The 18,731-nt window shown below is 36.0% G+C and overlaps 2 protein-coding genes across 2 annotated transcripts; one reads left to right on the forward strand and one right to left on the reverse strand.

Annotated features, from left to right (window-relative positions):
• The first annotated feature begins 1,951 nt into the window (after positions 1 to 1,951).
• Positions 1,952 to 5,233, forward strand: LOC145093459 (glucuronokinase 1-like). Its single transcript, XM_079031589.1, has 6 exons — positions 1,952 to 2,414; positions 2,949 to 3,098; positions 3,220 to 3,408; positions 3,474 to 3,590; positions 3,671 to 3,831; positions 4,866 to 5,233. Exons 1-6 carry the CDS (start codon positions 2,187 to 2,189, stop codon positions 5,113 to 5,115), a joined length of 1,095 nt encoding a protein of 364 aa, XP_078887715.1. The 5' UTR covers positions 1,952 to 2,186; the 3' UTR covers positions 5,116 to 5,233.
• Positions 5,234 to 6,218: 985 nt separating this feature from the next.
• LOC145093460 (uncharacterized) lies at positions 6,219 to 7,403 on the reverse strand. Its single transcript, XM_079031590.1, has 2 exons — positions 6,874 to 7,403; positions 6,219 to 6,687 (listed from the first exon to the last, which is right to left on the reverse strand). The coding sequence occupies exons 1-2, from the start codon at positions 7,231 to 7,233 to the stop codon at positions 6,523 to 6,525; spliced, it is 525 nt and encodes a 174-aa protein (XP_078887716.1). The 5' UTR covers positions 7,234 to 7,403; the 3' UTR covers positions 6,219 to 6,522.
• Between the last annotated feature and the right edge of the window lie 11,328 nt (positions 7,404 to 18,731).

Raw genomic sequence — 18,731 nt, forward strand, 5'->3', positions numbered from 1 at the left:
TAACTTGACATCTGCAAGACCGCAGTAGAAAGATCGAAGCATACTACTGCTGAAGTCAAGTTTGAAATTTCTAGAAGAATCACTTGGCTTGAAAATGTCAGGAAATTCTGGTGGATTTTGATCAAGTTCCTCAAACTTGATACATGAACCGGAGTTAAAGAGGTCACTTAGGGGGGAATTGTTGAAACATAAAAGTGACCCTCTTGAACTAAGATACCGCAACCATCTATCTACCGCAACGGTTCACCATCAGCGATCATCTCAGCACCCGGAGTCAGTTCTTCTTCAGCATCCGCAGTCCATTGTTATGTTTTTCTTATCTTTATGTAATGTACTCTATTATCCAGCATGCCTTGCACGGCTGCTTATAGAGTAGTTGTTTATTTCTGAGACTCTATAAATAGAGACTCTTTCTGATGTATTAAACATAACTTCTTACTACACAAGATTTCTTCTTCAACCATCTCTCTTATCACTCGATGACTTGTGAATTATTCTGAATATATTTCTCCAAGTTATCTTCTTCATTTCTCTATCTTACTACTCTTCTCACTCTAAATTGCTACTGAAACATATCAAACTATAACCTCTCTCCGGAGCAAGTCTTTTAGACTTAATCACTAAACTTGATCTTCCTTATTAACTCGGAGTGAATGCATTCCTTGTTATGAATCAGTTTAAGTGTATTCTTGATATAACAATTGCTGTCATTTATATTTCTTTACTTTCCGCAACTAACTATCTAACTATATTATTGTTGAGCTTTTAGATCCTTTGAGATTAACTATTCCGCAATATACTTGTTCTAACGTTTGTTCAAGTGTGTCTCTAAGTTTTTCTCTCAACAGTGATAGAGAAGACAAAGAGGGGCCACCACCCAACACTTTAACTCTCTGTGTGATGATTTCTTACTTTAAATCGTTAATCTCCATTTACAATATATGTCGATTGGAATGTCGATTTGGATCTGGATGCGAATAACTTGGAGATAGACTTTGGTTTAGGGTTAGGTTTTCCTATTTAAGTTGATGATAATCATAATGGTGGTGACGATAGTTTAAGGGTTATGCTTGTTGATTATGGTGATGATTTCATCGTACCCAAGAGAAGAACGGAAGGAGACTAAGTAGATCCCCAAATAAAAGATATAAATCACCAAATCCTATCTTCTGTGAGAGTAAATTTGTGGATCTAAAAATTGAATATGTATCGGTATCACTGTGTTCATCTCCTACAACAACCATAGTATCTAGAAACCCCACATGGAGGTGGAACTAGAGAGGCATGTGGGAGATCCGGGTGGAAGCCTTGAAGGCAAACAAAAGAGAGAGATATTGATGAAATTTGACGACCTAGTGTTAGTCTTCAAACGAAGACAACGATGTAGTTAATGGAAGGTGAAGCTTCCAAAGAATAAGGGGCTTATCGAAGATGGAGGGTGGAGATCTGTTGAGGATAGAGAGTATGTGTGTGTCATCATCTCCATCTCCCTCGTTCTTTTCCGGATTACAAGTACGTGTTCATTCTCATATTTGAAACCAAATCCCAAATAAAATCAAGAATCACGATTGTTTTGTTTCACGATTTTCAGAAGTGGAACTAAGAGGTGGGTTTTCTGAGGTAGAGAGATATGAACGAGGGTAAATGCGAATGAGATTGGTTAAGGCTTCTGACGGTGGTGTTGATGGCAAAAGGTTGGTGGTGATGAGAAAGAGGGAGGGAGCGAGAGTGGGAGAGATTAATAAAAAACAATAAATAATAGTATAATTTGAGAAAACTTATAAAATGACAAATATACCGACCAACTTTACTGAAGAAAAATAAATACGATTAAATCGAGGGACCAATTCTACATCCAAACTTAATCATGGACCATCTGTGCGAAAAAAAAAATGTGCACTTTTTGGTTAATCTAAATGACCAATTTTGCAATTTACTCCAAAAAAAAAAATGAAAAATAAGCGAACGCATGGTGGGCGATATCGAAACTACGACGGTTATGTCACGAAATCAAGAATCCTTGTAGGCTCCTTGTAGGTTCCAGACGGAGAGAGAGGGGATGACAGATGCATGTACATCCATCTATCCGTTGACATAGATACATCTTTGATTTCAACAAATTTCGCTACTGAAAATCACTTCAAATTGTGCGAAGACTTTGACAAACAGAAGAAGTAAAAATCAAAATGGAAGGAAATGGAGCACCACCACCACCATCGGCGGCGATAATCGAGCACAAGGCGTATGCTCGAATTGGACTCCTCGGTAATCCCAGCGACGTGTATTACGGACGTACGATCTCCTTAAACATCTCCAATTTTTGGGCTTCTGTTCGTTTGGAACCATCTTCAGATCTCGTCATCGTCCCTCACCCGACTCACGATCTCGTTAAATTCACTTCACTCTCTCACTTGGTACTCCTCAATTCGCTTTCCGCTTCTTCTTAATTGCATCGTTTATCCTTTGATTCCTGATCTATTATTTTACGATCCATTTCCTTATCTCACTCGCCATTTTTCATGTTAATTACGTTTTCCGACTTTGTGGTTCTCGATCTGTGTTGTTCTATTTTAATTCGATTCGGTGATGAATATAAACGACGGATTTGATGTACTTCAATGTTGCTAAGATTGAGAACAGTGAATCGATGCTTCTCGAGATTATACTGTTGGTGCATTTTAACTTGTAGGAGTCAAATCCAATGAAAGTTCTCATCTATTTTTTAAAAGTATAGAATTTCAGAAGTTGAATCTTAACGAATTTTATATCCATATTCAATTCGGAAGGTACTGTGCTTGATCTAAAACGTCAAAATGTAGGCTGTTTTCTGCCATTAAACTGTAGTTACACTTACATCATTCAATTCGATCTGCTATATTTTGTTCTTACTCCTGAAATGAAATTCCTACTGAGAACTAGAATCGTATTCTCACACATTTGTGTTACAGACAAATCGATTGGAGAATGAAGGTTACTATGGAGGTGTACGCCTCCTCATGGCAACTTGTAAAATTTTTACCAAATACTGCAAAGAACAGGGGATTGATCTTCACAACAACAACTTTTCTATTTCATATGAAACCAACATCCCTCGTCAGGTAAATCTTTCAAGTTTCAACCATTTCTATTATCTCTTCTTCATTGTATATCCAATGATCCTTGATCCCAAATCTCGTGTTATCATTTTCGAAATTCTATCTTACCCTTTTCATCTCTCAGACAGGGCTATCTGGTTCTAGTGCCATTGTATGTGCTGCATTTAGCTGTCTTCTTGACTTCTACAATGTCAGAGACAAAATAGGAGTGGAGATTAGACCTCAACTTATCCTCAATGCAGAAAAAGAACTTGGAATTGTTGCAGGTTTACAAGACAGAGTAGCTCAAGTTTATGGAGGCCTTGTATACATGGTATTCGACAATTGACATAAATAATTTAGTTTTTAATATATAATATAATGAAAATCTATTTGCAGGATTTTGACAAGGAGAAGATGGATAAATATGGGCATGGAAATTACACAGAGTTGGATACAAGTCTTCTTCCTCCTCTTTATCTCATCTATGCTGAAAATCCAAGTGATTCTGGAAAGGTATTTAAATAGTTAAATACAAGAAATAGCAAATTACTTGTATTAATTTTGTTTATAAAATAAAGTTTTAATGACTTTAGGTGCATAGCACAGTTCGACAAAGATGGTTAGATGGAGACAAGTTTATAATATCATCAATGGAGGAAGTGGCAAACTTAGCTCTTGAAGGAAAAACAGCTTTACTTGAAAAAGATTATTCTAAACTTGCTACTCTTATGAATCAAAACTTTGATCTAAGAAGGTAAAACAAGAAATAGAAAAATGTGCTTTAATTGATTTGTTTGTTATTGCATCCTATTTTCATTTCTTCATATTACAGCATTATACTTTGAAAAAAGAAAAATCTACCTAATTATAATTTATAGCAATAGGGAAATCTCCATAAGAATCCTTATATTTTGGCCTCATAATTGATTTTTGTCCTTATATATATTTTTTATTCAATTAAGTCCCTAAAACGGGAAATTGTATTCATTTTGACCATTTTACACGTTAAACAGGTCATCCCTCTTTCAAAGTTCACACTTTTGACCTAGATTTTAAAATTTATTATAAATTTGGTCAAAATTTTACACTTTCGGCCCAGATTGCAAACTTTTGTTATGAATTCACCCTAAACTTAGTTTTTTACAATTTTTTTTTTGAAGTTAGAGTGCATTGTTACGAATTTACCCTAAGTTTAAGGTGAATTTGTAACAAAATTTTGCAATCTCGGCCAAAAGTGTAAATTTTTTACCAAATTTGTAATAAAATTTAAATGGGAGATCTCCAATAAAATCCCAATATTTTGGGTCAGTTTATGGTTTAATCTCAACATTTATTTTTTGATCAGAAAAATCCTGATTATCTAATCTTATACAATAATCTATCATTTTCTGTTGAAAAAAATTAGGATTGTTTCGCTAATTTTGGCAAAATATAAAATAATCATGTCTTTTTTGTTCAAAAAATAAAAATTGGCATTAAACCATAAACTGACCTAAAATATTAGGACTTATCGGAAATTTCCCAATTTAAAATTTGGGCCAAAAATGTAAACTTTGAAGGAGGGATGACAAGTTTACAGGTTAAAATGGTCAAAATGAATACAGTTGCCGATTTTATGGATGTAATTGAATAAATATATATATATATATATATATATATATATATATATATATATATATATATATATATATATATATATATAAGAACTTTTCCTATAGCAATATCATGCAAATAAAAAGTGTAATTTGATAATAAGAAAAGAAAATTGAGAGTAGAAAGGTATTTCAGGAGGATGTTTGGGGATGCGGCGCTTGGTGGTTTAAACATAGAAATGGTGGAGGTGGGGAGAAGAGTTGGGGCAGCTACAAAATTCACGGGCAGTGGTGGGGCAGTTGTGGCATTCTGCCCGGATGGAGAATCACAAGTTGAGCTTCTAGAAGAAGCTTGTAAGAAGAGTGGGTTCTTTATTCAAAGTGTGAAAGTTGTGCCTTCTCTTCTTAATGAAATCGATATTAGAACTCTATCATCAAAAAAATGAAAAAATGAATAGACTTGAAAGAGTGTTGCTAAATGCTATGTGTAAGGTGTTTTTATTTATTGGTTTATTGTGTAGAAATTGTGACATTATGAAGTTTTTATGTTCTATGTTCTATGTTCGTTTTGGTGTAATATTTAGGAATGGATTTTGTCGAATTTGGAAATTGAAACATGAAGGAGTTTTACAATAATGATTTTGAAAAGAATGAAATGGAGGAAATTGAAATTGAAATGGAAGGAATCGGTGGTTGGTTTGAAATGAAAATTCAATATTAATATTTGAATAAATTTGAATTTTCACTTGTAATTGAAAATTTGTTAGGCTAAATTTCATAAAAAAAAACCCATTTTAATTTGGTTTTTTCGGTTTAATTAATTAAAGATTTTTTTGTTTTTGTTTAATCACTTCTCAAAATAAAAACATTACATAAAATTTCAAATTCTATAAAAGAACCTTGGAATTTGTTCGGTTTAACTATTCAAAGAAAATTTTGAGCGGTTTTAACCAATGAATTAAAAAAATTAAAATTGAGTTATAACAAAAAAAAATAAAAAATAAAAAATAATAAAAAAAAAATTAAAAAAAAAAAACCCTTAACTTGAAGAGCTCTCTTCTGATAATTCTTCTGTTCATTACTCCAAAAAAATCGTTGGTTTTTTTGAGTAAAAAATATCAAACTTTTAATGGTTAATCCAAAAAAACAAATCTTTTAATGATTAAACAACAAAATACAATAGTTTTTATGAAATTTTACTAATTTGTTATCATTTATTTCGGTAGTTTTGTCTAGAAAAAATTAGATAATTTTAAGATAGTATTTTGTCGATAATTTAAGATAATCCAATATGCAATAGATTGTTTACAAGAAAGTATCATAGGATTTTTGTTTGGAATTTCCATGTATTCATATTTGTATATCAAAATCTAGTATCCAAAATTTCAAAATATGCAAATTGCATTCATCAAACATGGAACTTGAAGGAATTATAAATTCCATCTATTTGGCAAATCATATGCACCATGGAATGGAATCCCATATTCCAATTCCGTCCTATTCCACCAAAATCAACAAAGTCAACAAGAAGCAAAAAACAAGTAAAACATTTGAAAGTTTTTAACTAATAACAACTTATGTACAAACATTACAACCTTCAATTTTCTTAACAAATGCTTCAAAACAAATCACAACTTTCAATACTCACAAAAACCTCAAACATTTCATAATCTGTACTACAATAATTACTTATACAACATGTCAACATCAACTAACTCTCCTACATTTATGGTTAGTATCAATATCATCAGCTGTAATCCTATGCATCTATGTCAATATGGCACAACAGATTCTTGGTTGAGATCAAGATTTCTTTAATGATTCCGACTTGGCTTACTTTCATGGAAGAAATCTCATTCTTCACATAATAATGATGTGATTAGTTTTCGTGGGGATGATTCCCAAATTGGTAGATACACAAATGGTTGCTTCAACAATTGCTCTTGAGCACTACATAGGGCTTCAGCAACATCACATAATCTTGAAACTTGGTTTATGGAGGCTTCTTGAGCTTCAACCTAATCAAATTACCCCCAAATTACAGATTAATACGGGTTTCCTGATTCAATGCCTTGGGAAAAGTGGAAAACTCCCTCTTTTTTCGAAAATTGACAATGATATTGATGATAATTTTGAGTTAAAAGAGGGCATTGTTTAGGGTTACAAACACAAACGAACTGAAATTTGAAAATGCGATTTGATACCTGAATCAGGAGGGTTTGAGCGAGTTCATGATACGTGGAATTCGTCGAATGATGTGTTGATTGGGAGACATACGGATCTGGTAACGCCGTGAGTAGTGGTTGTGTTTGGGTACGCTCTTGCAATGCCTTCAAGGTGTTCGACAAATGTTCCCATTGGTGAATCTCCTGCTGATACCTTGTTTTGAGTTTTAACAGTATTGTCTTCTTTCTTTCCTTGCGATTTCTCTCTTCGACAGCAGGATCCGGCGGCGGTGTGACGGAGGAGGTGGAGACGGTGGGATCAACGCGGAGGCGCTTGAGACGCTTGTAAACGAAGCCGTCGTCGTTGATGAGCTCCCAATCTTCGTCATGAAGTTCCATGGAGTTTTTTCAGGGTTTGAAATCTGATGACGTTAGCAAAAATTCCACGGGTGGATTGAATCGAAAATGGGGAATGAAATTTGAAAAAGTGGAGCGGAGGGAGTTTCGGAAGTATACGGAAGAAGAAAGTGTGCCAATACAGTGATACACGTCACACAAGATCGCATCTGTTCGTGGCTCTATGAAAAACTTAAAATTTTAAGATAGATATACGAGTAAACTACAGTTTTGGCCCTTGTTGTTTACACCCATATGCAATTTTAGTTTCGTTTTTGAATTTTAGACATGTATAGTCCTTGTAGTTTCCAAAAGTTGCGCACATGGCCTTGAGACTAACTCCGTAAATTCACATCTGTTAAACACCTATAAATACAATTATATCAATCTTTTTATCTTTTCGGTTTTTTTGAAATTACTATAAACTTCATGGATCAATTATGTTACAGTGAAAATATGTCCTAGCCATCAACTCCCCCATCGTCCTCAACAATCTCTATCTCTTCCTTTTATGCAAGTCCAAGACCTTCGGCGTCGAGGATGCAAGCCCGACCCAATACTTAGGCAAGATGGGCCAAAACCCATGACAACAAAATATGTAGGGCATCTATTTAGTTTGGTAAGTAATAATGTATATATCACTTCGACCCAAACACTTTAGCCAAGTATAGAGGATTTATGTTTTCTCGACACAAACAACATAGTGGATGTTAGAAATTTGGGGTATAGAAAAGCTTGAAAATTCTGAGAATTGTGATATCACTTTCAAATTAAAGTATCTGGGTGGTACTCCCAATCTTTAATCGAATAAGACTCAGAATATGAGAGCAAAAACAGAGAATGTGATTGTTATGAATTTTGAATGTACCAGAAAATGAGACCAAAACCCGATTTATGATCTCTGTCTGAAAACTGTCATATGACAGTTTCAAAATGTCATAAGACTACCAAAACTGACATAAAAACGAGTATTTGGCTAAGGGTCAAAACAATGGTTAATTTTTTGAAAAAAAAAACGAATCTCTGAAAAACGAGTATTTCAACCTCAGTCAGGGGCTGTCGCCCCTTGGACCCCGCTCCCAGGGGCGCTGCCCCCAAACCCCTATTCGTTCAGGGACTTCTCCCCTAAATGAAAGTATACTTTGAAACTTGATCAAACTTAAACAAGTGTGCACTCTACACCTCCCTTGTTTAATATTTATCAATATCACTTTTGGTCAACAAATTAATCTTATTACACTTAAATAACTTTTTTTTAGACGTCAAATCTAACCTACTCTTAAACTACACCTTAAATTCATCTAAGTAAACGACGAGACTTGAAACCTCAACCTCAAGGAGGGAGGGCAACACCGGATACCGCTGAGCTAGAAGCCCTTTGGTTACACTTAAATAACTTTGATGATAACAAATCACCAACAGTGTATTGACGCTAGAGATGTTGTCGGCATTTGTGATTTGATTGTCGATGCCTAAAAAAAGAACTCTATAGAAATCGAGGAGTCTGACTGTTCTAAAACTAATTTCTAATTTTTCCTATTATCCTATTTTAGATTTCCTTTTTATTTGAAATCTATCAGTTTTATTCAAAATATACATCTTTGATTTCACACATATTCTCATATTCTTCTGATTTCAGAGTTGTGGTTTGCTTCAAGAGTAGAACTGTAGCCTATATGAGCTTGAACTTGTGAGTAGTGCTTTGAGTTGGAAATCAGAAGTTAACAATTTTGAAATTTATGATGCTTACCTTTTCAGTTTCTTGAGTCTTGTAGTTTATGATTCTAATTAATGATTATCTTCGTGATTTCTGATTTTGATTGAAATTATAGTAATTATCATTGATTTTCAACTTTAAATTGAAGTACTAGGTGTAAGCCCCGTGTATTACACGGGTTTATTTTAAAAAGTTGAATATAAAATAATAAGGATCAAGTTTTTCAATATATCTACCCTAATAAATGAAAACTAATTTCTTTGTTTATAATTGGATTCCATAACATTTTTTGTTTTGAAAAAGTTATTGTATAAGTGAAAATTATGATGTGTAAACATTTAATTATGGAAGAATTGATTATTACCCCAATTTGTAGTTGTACGTTTTTTTTTTTTGTATGGTTATTGAAATTTAATTTAATGATTCTACATAACATAAATAAACTCGCATAAAATATGGAATTTACTTTTAAATTTAGGAAAATTGAAAGCACAAGAAAATGCCAAGTGGAAAAAGAAAAAATCAAAAAATCCTACAAAATGACATGTGTCAAACTAAATGAGAACATGACATTTGGCAAAAACATTTTCATTTATTAGGATAGATTTGGATTTTTGATAACTTAAGGACGATGACCCTTGGGGCATTGATGTAATTTCACGATTTCAAGTTTGGATGAAATTTACACATAGTGATTTATTTTTGCTACATTTGATGATAATTTCCTTTATGTTAAAATTTAAATGGTTTGCCGTTTTGAAAATTGCCAAATTGACTGAATCCATGTGTAATTAGGATTTTGTAATTTCATAAATCCTTGAAATTTTAAACCAGTTTGTCAAGTATTGGTCTATTTGTTAATTGGTTTGCGTTAAATTCGAATTTGTAAATAAGTTTCCAAAATGCTAGTACATTAGTTGTAAAATTGTTTTTATACTCATGTAATAGTAAATTTATACATGTATCACAAAAATATATTAAAAAATATATTTTTTTTATTAAATATGACATGTGTTATTAGTCAGAGTAAATTACACGAATGGTCCCTATGGTTTAGGATAATTTGCGCATTTGGTCCCTAACTTATTTTTTTAACTCGGAAGGTCCCTACTATTTGTTTTTGTTACGCGCTTGGTCCCTATCTTACCTAAAAAGACTATTATGCCCTTGATTTTTTTAATTTATTTAAATAAACACACCCCTAATCTCATCCCCTATGTAACAGCCCGGATCTCCAGGTATCTTTTATGCTTATATTTTTGGAGTTTTGTGAGGGGACTCGGCGAGTTGGAGCTCAAACTCGTCAAGTAGGATCGCGGTTCAGGACGCGGGTTCGCGCCCGGACTCGACGAGTCCAAGGAATGGACTCGGCGAGTCCTCGCTGTTTAATGAAACCCTAAATTCCCGGTCCTAAGCCCTATTTAAAGGACCTTATGGCCCTTCATTGCGGCTACCTGGGTCTTGAGAGCACCAAAGCAGCTGAGGGATTCGTGTGAGTGAGATAAGAGGCTATTGTTCACCAAATTTGTGTGTTTTTGCAAGAAAGGAAGAGGAAAGTCAAGCTAGAAGAGTTGGGGAGCTGGGATCTTCTTTCATTTCATCTGAGGAGGCTTCTTGAGGTATCATTCAGAGCTCATTTCCATATTTTGTTGATTTGGTCAAATATAGGGTTTCTTCATGCCTTATTTTCTTTGTATTGGAAGTGTGAGAGGTCCCATGGGGTTATGGTGCTTAGATCTGGACCTTAGTAGGTCCAGAGAGTCCCTAATGTCATGCTTTATGTCCTCCCTTTTTGGGTTGGAGGCTAGGGTTGCCATTTTAGAGGTTATTTCTCCAAAAGAGCCTTGTAGGTGTTGTATGGTAACCAAGATATGGACTTTACGTGATGAATAAGCTTAGGAGGGCCAGATCTATGAGTGGATGGTGCGGATCTAACCTCAGAAACTAGTTTGAGTTGCTGCATGACATGGACTCGCCGAGTCTGAAGAACAGACTCGGCGAGTAGCATGAAGATTGTCCTTAACCACTCAGCGAGTGGTCCTGCCGAGTTAAGGGTCGACTCAGTGAGTCAAGGAGAGTTAGTGAGGGTTGACAGTTGGACTGAGTCAAGCTGGGACTCGCCGAGTTGTTCTTGAGACTCGACGATTCGAGTCGTGGTAGACCCGCGATTCATGCCAGGTGAAACCCGTCGAGTCAGGGGAGTACTCGATGTGTCAAAAGAGAATCCTAGAGAGTTGGTGAATAGGTATAGACTCGCCGAGTCGCACTAGTGCACTCGCCGAGTCCGGTCAAAGTTGACCGTTGACCGTTGACCGTTGACCAGAGTTGACTTGATAGGGGTAGTTAGCCTTAGTGGTAAAAGTGTTAATTAAGAGATATATGATGTTATAGGAGGATTATAGCTCGGAGGATCGAGCACGAGTGATTTCCAGGATTCGCGAGTTATCGAGATACACGAGGTGAGTCTTCTCACTATACTTTACCTTGAGTAGGTAATCAGAGTTATGTGTCAGAAGTATGTGTATGTTATGTGTATGCTATGTGTTGTACTGCATGATGTCTATGTGATTTATGCTGTGCATGTTTATAGAGTTGGAACCGGAAGGTTCCCAGAGTTAGAACCTGAGGGTTCACAGAGCTTGGGTGCACGGACCCATAGAGTTATAGCCTCGAGTGGCTAATATATGTTTATGTGGTATTTTGGGGAACTCACTAAGCTTTGTGCTTACAGTGTTAGTGTTGTTGTTTCAGGTACTAGCGATGACCGTGGGAAGGCGCCGGCTTGATCTATACACACGCATGGGATTTTTGATATATATATGATCTTGGGATTTTGTATGATGTGAATTGGGATTTAAACTTAATGTTTTTATGAAAATTAAATGAGAAATGTTTTTATAATATGCGAAAAATTATTTTGAAATTCACGGTGTTACACCCTCACCTTACCTCACCTACCCCATCATTTTTCCCTCTTTAAATAATAGTCTTTTTAAATGAGACAGGGACCAAACGCGTAACAAAAATAAACAGTAGGGACCAAACACGTAACAAAACCAAACCATAGGGACCTTTCGAGTTAAAAAAATAAGTTAGGGACCAAGCACGTAAATTACCCCAAACCATAGGGACCATTCGTGTAATTTACTCTATTAGTTAAGATGGTTAGAACGATATCTAGGAAAAAAAATGTCACACCCCAAAACCGAGAACGGCGGAAACGTTCTGGGGCGGAGGACGTCATGTAAAGTATCACAACAATGCAAAGTAGTAAACAAGCAACAACATCATCCATTGCATTAATAGTATAATTTTAATTACAAATGTGTTCTTTCATAGTATAAAACAACATAATGAATAATCAAAATAAAAGACGAGTCTTGACTGCTCCGTCTTCACAAAACCTGGTCGTCGTACCTGTCTATTTGTGACCTGAGAATACAAGTTATTTTGAAAGCGAGTATCAGCAATACATTTGGTGAATTCATAAGTATTAATGTGTCTTTGATTTGTAAAAATGTAAAGAAAGACTTGTAAATGTTTGAAGAAAAGTTTGTATCAATGAACATGTTTGTAAGTAATTGTAAGCATAAGACAACCCTAGAAAATCTCATATTTCCTACTAGTATAAAAAGTAGTCTTCTATCAAGACTCGATTGTTTTGAAAGTAGTCTTCTACCAAGACCCGACTGTTTTGAAAGTAGTCTTCTACCAAGACCCGACTGTTTTGTAAGTAAGCATCACTGTAAATGTGACGGTTTTTCCCTATTTAACTATTATTATAAAACCATAGTCTACCTCATCGTTTATGCGTATGAGTCACAATATAAGGTAATAAGGAAAATAGTTTATCTATATCAAATATATCCTACCTCGTCGTTCATGTGAATGTGTCACAAAGTGAATGTAAGAAGAAAATAATATAATAACTAAAATTGTATCCTTTTGAACTAGGATATTCACCGCGTGGAAACTCGCCGAACAGTACAACCATAGACACCCGTCGATGAGCATTTTCCCTACTGTAGATAACAGCCTTGGGTGTGGAATGGTAAGCCCCAAAACATTTGTAACAGATTCTATGTAATAGTATCTATTAAACATATTGATTTAGACGTGTTCATGTAAAAGTATCTATGTAAACGTATTCATGTAAGCATATCTATGTAAACGTATTCATGTAAGTGTATTCATGTAAGCGTATTCATGTAAGCATATCTATATAAACGTATTCATGTAAGCGTATCTATGTAAACGTATTCATGTAAGCGTATCTCTGTAAACGTATCTATGTAAACGTATCTCTTCATATTGTATGTAATGTATTAGTATAGACTCATGAATGAACTGACTCTTGTGTGATTCCTTGTACTTAGAATAGTAAGTAATATCTCCTAACTATACCTATTATAGTTACTAGTAATGTACATGTTTAACCGAAAGTATGCGTTTGCTACCCAAAGGTAATGAACTGACCGCTGGAACTTTTATGTCTATAAATGTATACATGATATATAACTAATATTTAGATAACATTCGGACGAGTAACCATGAACTAAGGCCACATCCCAACGAGGAAAAGGAAATAAAGCAAGCTAGCCGTCCTAAGTCCTATAAACATTACTTATATAACTATACTTATCTAGGCATGCATTTGACAATATAAAAGTATAAAAGAAGTTTGTAAAACCTTTGAAAAGTTTAATAACTAAGAAATGATGACTTGATGTCAGTTTATAAAATGATTTGAAAGTAGTTTGTTTGATAAGACAGTTTTAAGTATAAGGAAAACCTTTGTTTGAAACACAATTGTAACAGAGTTTGAAAGGAAACATACAATATGTAAAGCAGTTTGATAAAGAGTTTTAACATGTGAAAAGGTTTGAGAAAGTCGTTAACAGCTAACAGTATAGTAAATCCATTTGTATGCTAATTATTAATCACATGTGATTGATATAATAACTAGCATGATTCAACTTGTATTCCCCCCCCCCCCATAGCATTTATAAACATTTAAAAACATTTAAAAGGTTAATTACGGGGTATGAACTCACCTGCAGTGAGTCGATCGGATGGAAGTGTCGGACAAATGCTTGGTGTCAAGTGAAGACTTCAACACACATAATGATCCTAATAACATATAAAGACATATATATATATATATATATATATATATATATATATATATATAATTAGTGATTATAACACTAATTAGACAAGTATAAACATTCTAAGGCGTGGAAAACACTTTGGTCAAAGTGTTAGGAGGCCATTGGGTTTCAACAAAGGAGTGCAAGGCATTGTAAGTGAGTTTATGGTCTATAGACCATTCTTGTTGGAGTTTACGGCCCAGGGGAGTTTACTCCTAGCCGTAAACTCTCAAATGGGTCACCAAATGAGGCTTAAAGGTAAGGTGTCCTATGTGGTTAAGTGTTCCAAGGCTTAAACAAGATGCTAGGTGGGTTTAAGGTCCAAGAATGACCTTGTATTGAGTTTGCGGCCTGGGGACCACTTCCTCATGAGTTTACGGCCGTAAACTCATGGTATGGAGTACCATATCGTTTCTTGAAGTCCCTAGTTCAATGGTGTAAGGTTCTAGACTAAGATCCAAGGCTTGGCAAGGTGTTAGGGTGCATCTTGCCCCACTTAAAGGGGTTTACGGCCCAAGAACATGTCTTGGCCATAAACTCCTTGGATCATGTGATTATTTATGTTTTCTAAGCCCTAAACATGTTAAACCTAGTGTACAAGGAGTTAGAACAAGAGTACTTACGATCTAGGAGCTTGAATGGTCGCTTTTTGGCCAAGAACACTAGTGTGTGTTCTTGGTGAAACTAAGAACACTTGAAGATCAACACAACTGGAATGATTTCACGGATGGAACTGTGTAAGATCACTAGATTAAGTAAGATACCAACTAGTTAGGACAAGAAACTTACGAGTTTTGAAGATCGGGGACGAAGATCGGGATGATACTTGAGAGGATTTTCAGCCAAGGGAAAGAAGGAAGTGAACTAATGGCCACCCTTTCATCATATAAGATGGAGTTTACGGCCCACATGGAGTTTACGGCCGTAAACTCCCATGTGGTGGCCGTGAACTCCTTGTAAGGGTGTTTAAGGTCGTTTCTTTGAGCTATAACTTCAGCAAATAAACCCCGACACTTATCCCTTAAGTGCACAAGGCTCAAAACACTCAAATAAACTCCTAATTGTGCTAAAAGATAACAGCAATGAGTTTGACTTTCAATGAAGTGTTTGACTATACAGGATAGAAATTTTCGGGTTGTCACATCATCCCCCTGTTAGAGGGAATTTCGTCCCGAAATTAGAATTTAGGTAAAGGAGTAGGCATGAATAATCGATCAAGGAGGTGGGGACACTTCCTATTCGATTGATTCTCGTGCTCCCAAGTGAATTCAGGTCCTCGGTTGGCATTCCAGTGAACCTTCATTAATGGGAAGCGGCTTTGCCTTGTTCGCCTGACCTCTCAGTCCATGGTCACTACGGTTCTTTCACGAAGGTGAGGTTCTTGTTGATCTCGATCTCGTCAAGTGGGATTACAAGAGTCCTGACGGAAATGTACTTTTTCAAGTTTGAGTCATGGAGTTTAAAATGTACGTTACTGAGTTCGCGGGGTAAGTTGAGTCGTGGATGTTTCTTTGCTTTTTCTTACTATGTGAGTAGATACGTAGGTCATCTATAAGGAGGATGACAAACTGATCCAAGTAAGAATGGTGTACACTATTCATTAAGTTCATGAATACTACGGGCGTATTGGTCTTATCCTGGGGGTATCACTACGGGTTCGTAGTGTCCGTATCGAGTTTGGAAGATTGTCCTCGGGACATCCTTCATTAACACTCATAACTGGCGATATTCGGATCTCAGGTCTATTTCTGAAAGGTAAATAGTTCCTTGTGGTTGGTCAACCAATTCTTCTATGCGAGGTAGAGGGTAATGATTTCTAATCGAAATCTTGTCGAGGTCTCTAAAGTCGATGGACCTACGAAACAATTCGTCTTTCTTCTTGAAGAACAAGACTAGAGCTCTCCAGGGTGAGAAGCTTGGTCTTTTCATTCCATTGTTGAGTAGTTCGTTAAGTTTTCCGGATGGTTCTTGTATCTCCGTGGGCGTTAGACCGTAGGGCGATCTAGTTACAGGAGCAATATTGGGCTCTAAGTTTGTTCTCATGACGATGCGATTACTCGTAGTCTTGGGCAATCTCCTTCCTGAAGTTCATATTAGAAGCCACACATAGTTCATCAATCATAGTCTCGTGTATACGAGTCGTATATAATTAAGATTGAAAAGGTAGTCGAATAAATGATTCTTCTTTAAGCTCACATCCCGATGAGGAAAAGAAGTTAAAGTGGAATCATCAATTCTAAACCTGTAGAACCTTGATTATATACCACCCTTGTGTATACATTCTTTAGCGATGCATCAAACGTAAAGGTCCTTGGTTTGAACTTGATGTACTGTACGAGTGGTACTTCGGGGAGGTTTGCTGAGTTTTCTTCGGAAAGGATAAAAGTATGAGGTACTCTATGCACAAATGCTTCGGAGTTCTGGAATGACGGCTTTGCTAGAAAGGCGATTTCGGAGAAAGAGATGTGCGCACGAAACTGGTATTGTGCAGATCGAATTGACTCAAGTTGTATGATAATGTCGGACTTACTTGGAAGTAAAGACATTAGATTTGAACATAAAGGCATTACAGACAAAATACAACAGTGCAACTTTTAACAGAGTTACAGTACTTGAGATTTACTACAAGACTATTGCTGCGAACAAGGTATACTACAAAAGACAAGTATACGCAGCACGAGGGTCCCTTTACTGGCGGGATATCGCAAAAGATAAGACTCGAGTTGCACTAGTTTTAAAACAGTTTAAAAGCATACATAATACTGACGATTGGAAGTGAACCTATACTATAGTAGGGTCCTTCGTTGCCTTTTTCCATTCTGAGGTCAAACTCCTCCTGTTCCACCATCGTTTTTCTCTATTGGGCAGTCCCTCTTGAAGTGTCCCATTACGCCACATAGATGGCATATTCGAGAGATTTCGACATTTGTGGTTGAAGAAATGTGTTGGATCCGAGTCCTGCAGCAGCTGGTAGTATGTCCGTTCTTGTTGCAGTTATAGCAGTGTAACTGATGACAACTACCTAGGTGATGCAAGCTGCACTTATTGCACTTTGGTAGGTTTCCAACATACTGTCTGGCTGGGTTAGGGGCAATTGGGATACCTGAAGGGATGGTAGTAGGAGGTACAAATGTTGTGGCTGCGAAGGTTGCCACAGGTTGTTGTCTTTTGCTTGCCCCTTGGGGTGATTTGCCTTTAAATTTAGCCCAGAACTTTCATTTGTTATTCTTGGGCTTGAGATTTGGAGTGTCGTGGTAGTTCGTTACTCGCTGAGGTACTTTATTATTACTTGGATTGGAATTATCGCTAACATTCACTTTGTTAGCGTTAAGGTGAATCCGAAAAAACCGAAACCGAAAAAAACAAGTACCTACAGGTCGGTTTTGGTTTGGATATTTAGATATTCGCGGATACCCGAACCGAACCGTTATATACATATATATATATATATATATATATATATATATATATATATATATATATATATATATTCGGTTATATTAATATATTTGATTGTAATTTAAACATCAAAGAATTAACTCTTTTTTATTGTAATTCGAATATATTGTGTTTTGTTATGCGTAAATCTAGAAAATCTAGAAGTGAAGTTGGTTTTATGATATCAAATTAATTATCCTTCGTAACCAAAGAATTAGTTTGATGCCACATGCAAAAAAACAAGAATTAAGAAATATCAAATATCAATATATCAAAGAATTGATGATTGGTTTTATAATATTAAAGAGTTGGTTTATTAGCAAGCATTGATTTTTTCTTAATTTTGTGAGTTTTTTATTTTTAGAAAAGAATTGTTTAAAATGTAGTTTGTAGTTTTGATTGAATATTATTTTTTATATTTAATGGATACCCGTGAACCGAACCGTGGTTACCCGCCTTTATACGGTTCGGTTCAGTTCGGGTTTTTTAGCAATTCGGTTCGGTTACGGTTAGTGCTAGCAAGGTACCCGCCCCGTTGTCACGGTTTATAATTTTTTTACTATCCGATCTGAACCACCCCGTAAACACCCCTAGTAGCATTCACTAGCAGTCAGATAGTTTGGAAAGTGTTGTAAGACTACGGGGGTAGCCGTAGCATTCACAAGCATTCAGATAGTAATAGAGTGTTGTAAGTCGGCAGGTGTAGCCGTAGCATTCACTAGCATCCAGATAGCGATATAGTGTTGTAAGTCTGTGGGTGTAGCCATAGCATTCACTAGGTTAGTAGGTAGCATGAGTGCGTTGTTAGGATGCGAAAGGAGCAATAGTACACACCAGTTCGGGTGCAGCAGTGAGGATATGGAAATCCACGGATTGGATTTCGGACTTACCCAAATGGATTAGATCTGGTTAAGCCAATAATGAGATGGTAGGGACGTCACTACAGATATGAGATCAGGGAAGCAATGGACTGCTTAAGGTCGTTTGTGATGAAGACCACCATTGGTTAGGTAGCAATCACTTTTAGTTTTGGATTGGGTGACATTAGGATTCGACGCATGGAGCCGATCGGTTAGATCAGAAAGTTGTTTGAGCCATTATGGCATGATAACTAGTGGCAACTAGTTCCAAGGAAGTATTTCATTCAGAATTCGTGTGAGGCAACTAAGTGGGGAGTCCTTTGGCTCCGCAGCCGG

Source organism: Lactuca serriola, chromosome 3 (genome assembly GCF_051521515.1).
Source record: "Lactuca serriola cultivar US96UC23 chromosome 3, Lser_US96UC23_V15, whole genome shotgun sequence".
Lineage (NCBI taxonomy): Eukaryota > Viridiplantae > Streptophyta > Magnoliopsida > Asterales > Asteraceae > Lactuca > Lactuca serriola.

Excerpts from the sequence above, each read along its gene's own strand:
- LOC145093460 (XM_079031590.1), bottom strand. The coding sequence starts at position 7,233 with ATGGAACTTCATGACGAAGATTGGGAGCTCATCAACGACGACGGCTTC. Across the intron at positions 6,688-6,873 it reads CTCAAACCCTCCTGATTCAG|GTTGAAGCTCAAGAAGCCTC; the intron begins GTATCAAATCGC and ends TAATTTGATTAG.
- LOC145093459 (XM_079031589.1), top strand. The coding sequence starts at position 2,187 with ATGGAAGGAAATGGAGCACCACCACCACCATCGGCGGCGATAATCGAG. Across the intron at positions 2,415-2,948 it reads TCACTTCACTCTCTCACTTG|ACAAATCGATTGGAGAATGA; the intron begins GTACTCCTCAAT and ends TTTGTGTTACAG. Across the intron at positions 3,591-3,670 it reads ATCCAAGTGATTCTGGAAAG|GTGCATAGCACAGTTCGACA; the intron begins GTATTTAAATAG and ends TAATGACTTTAG.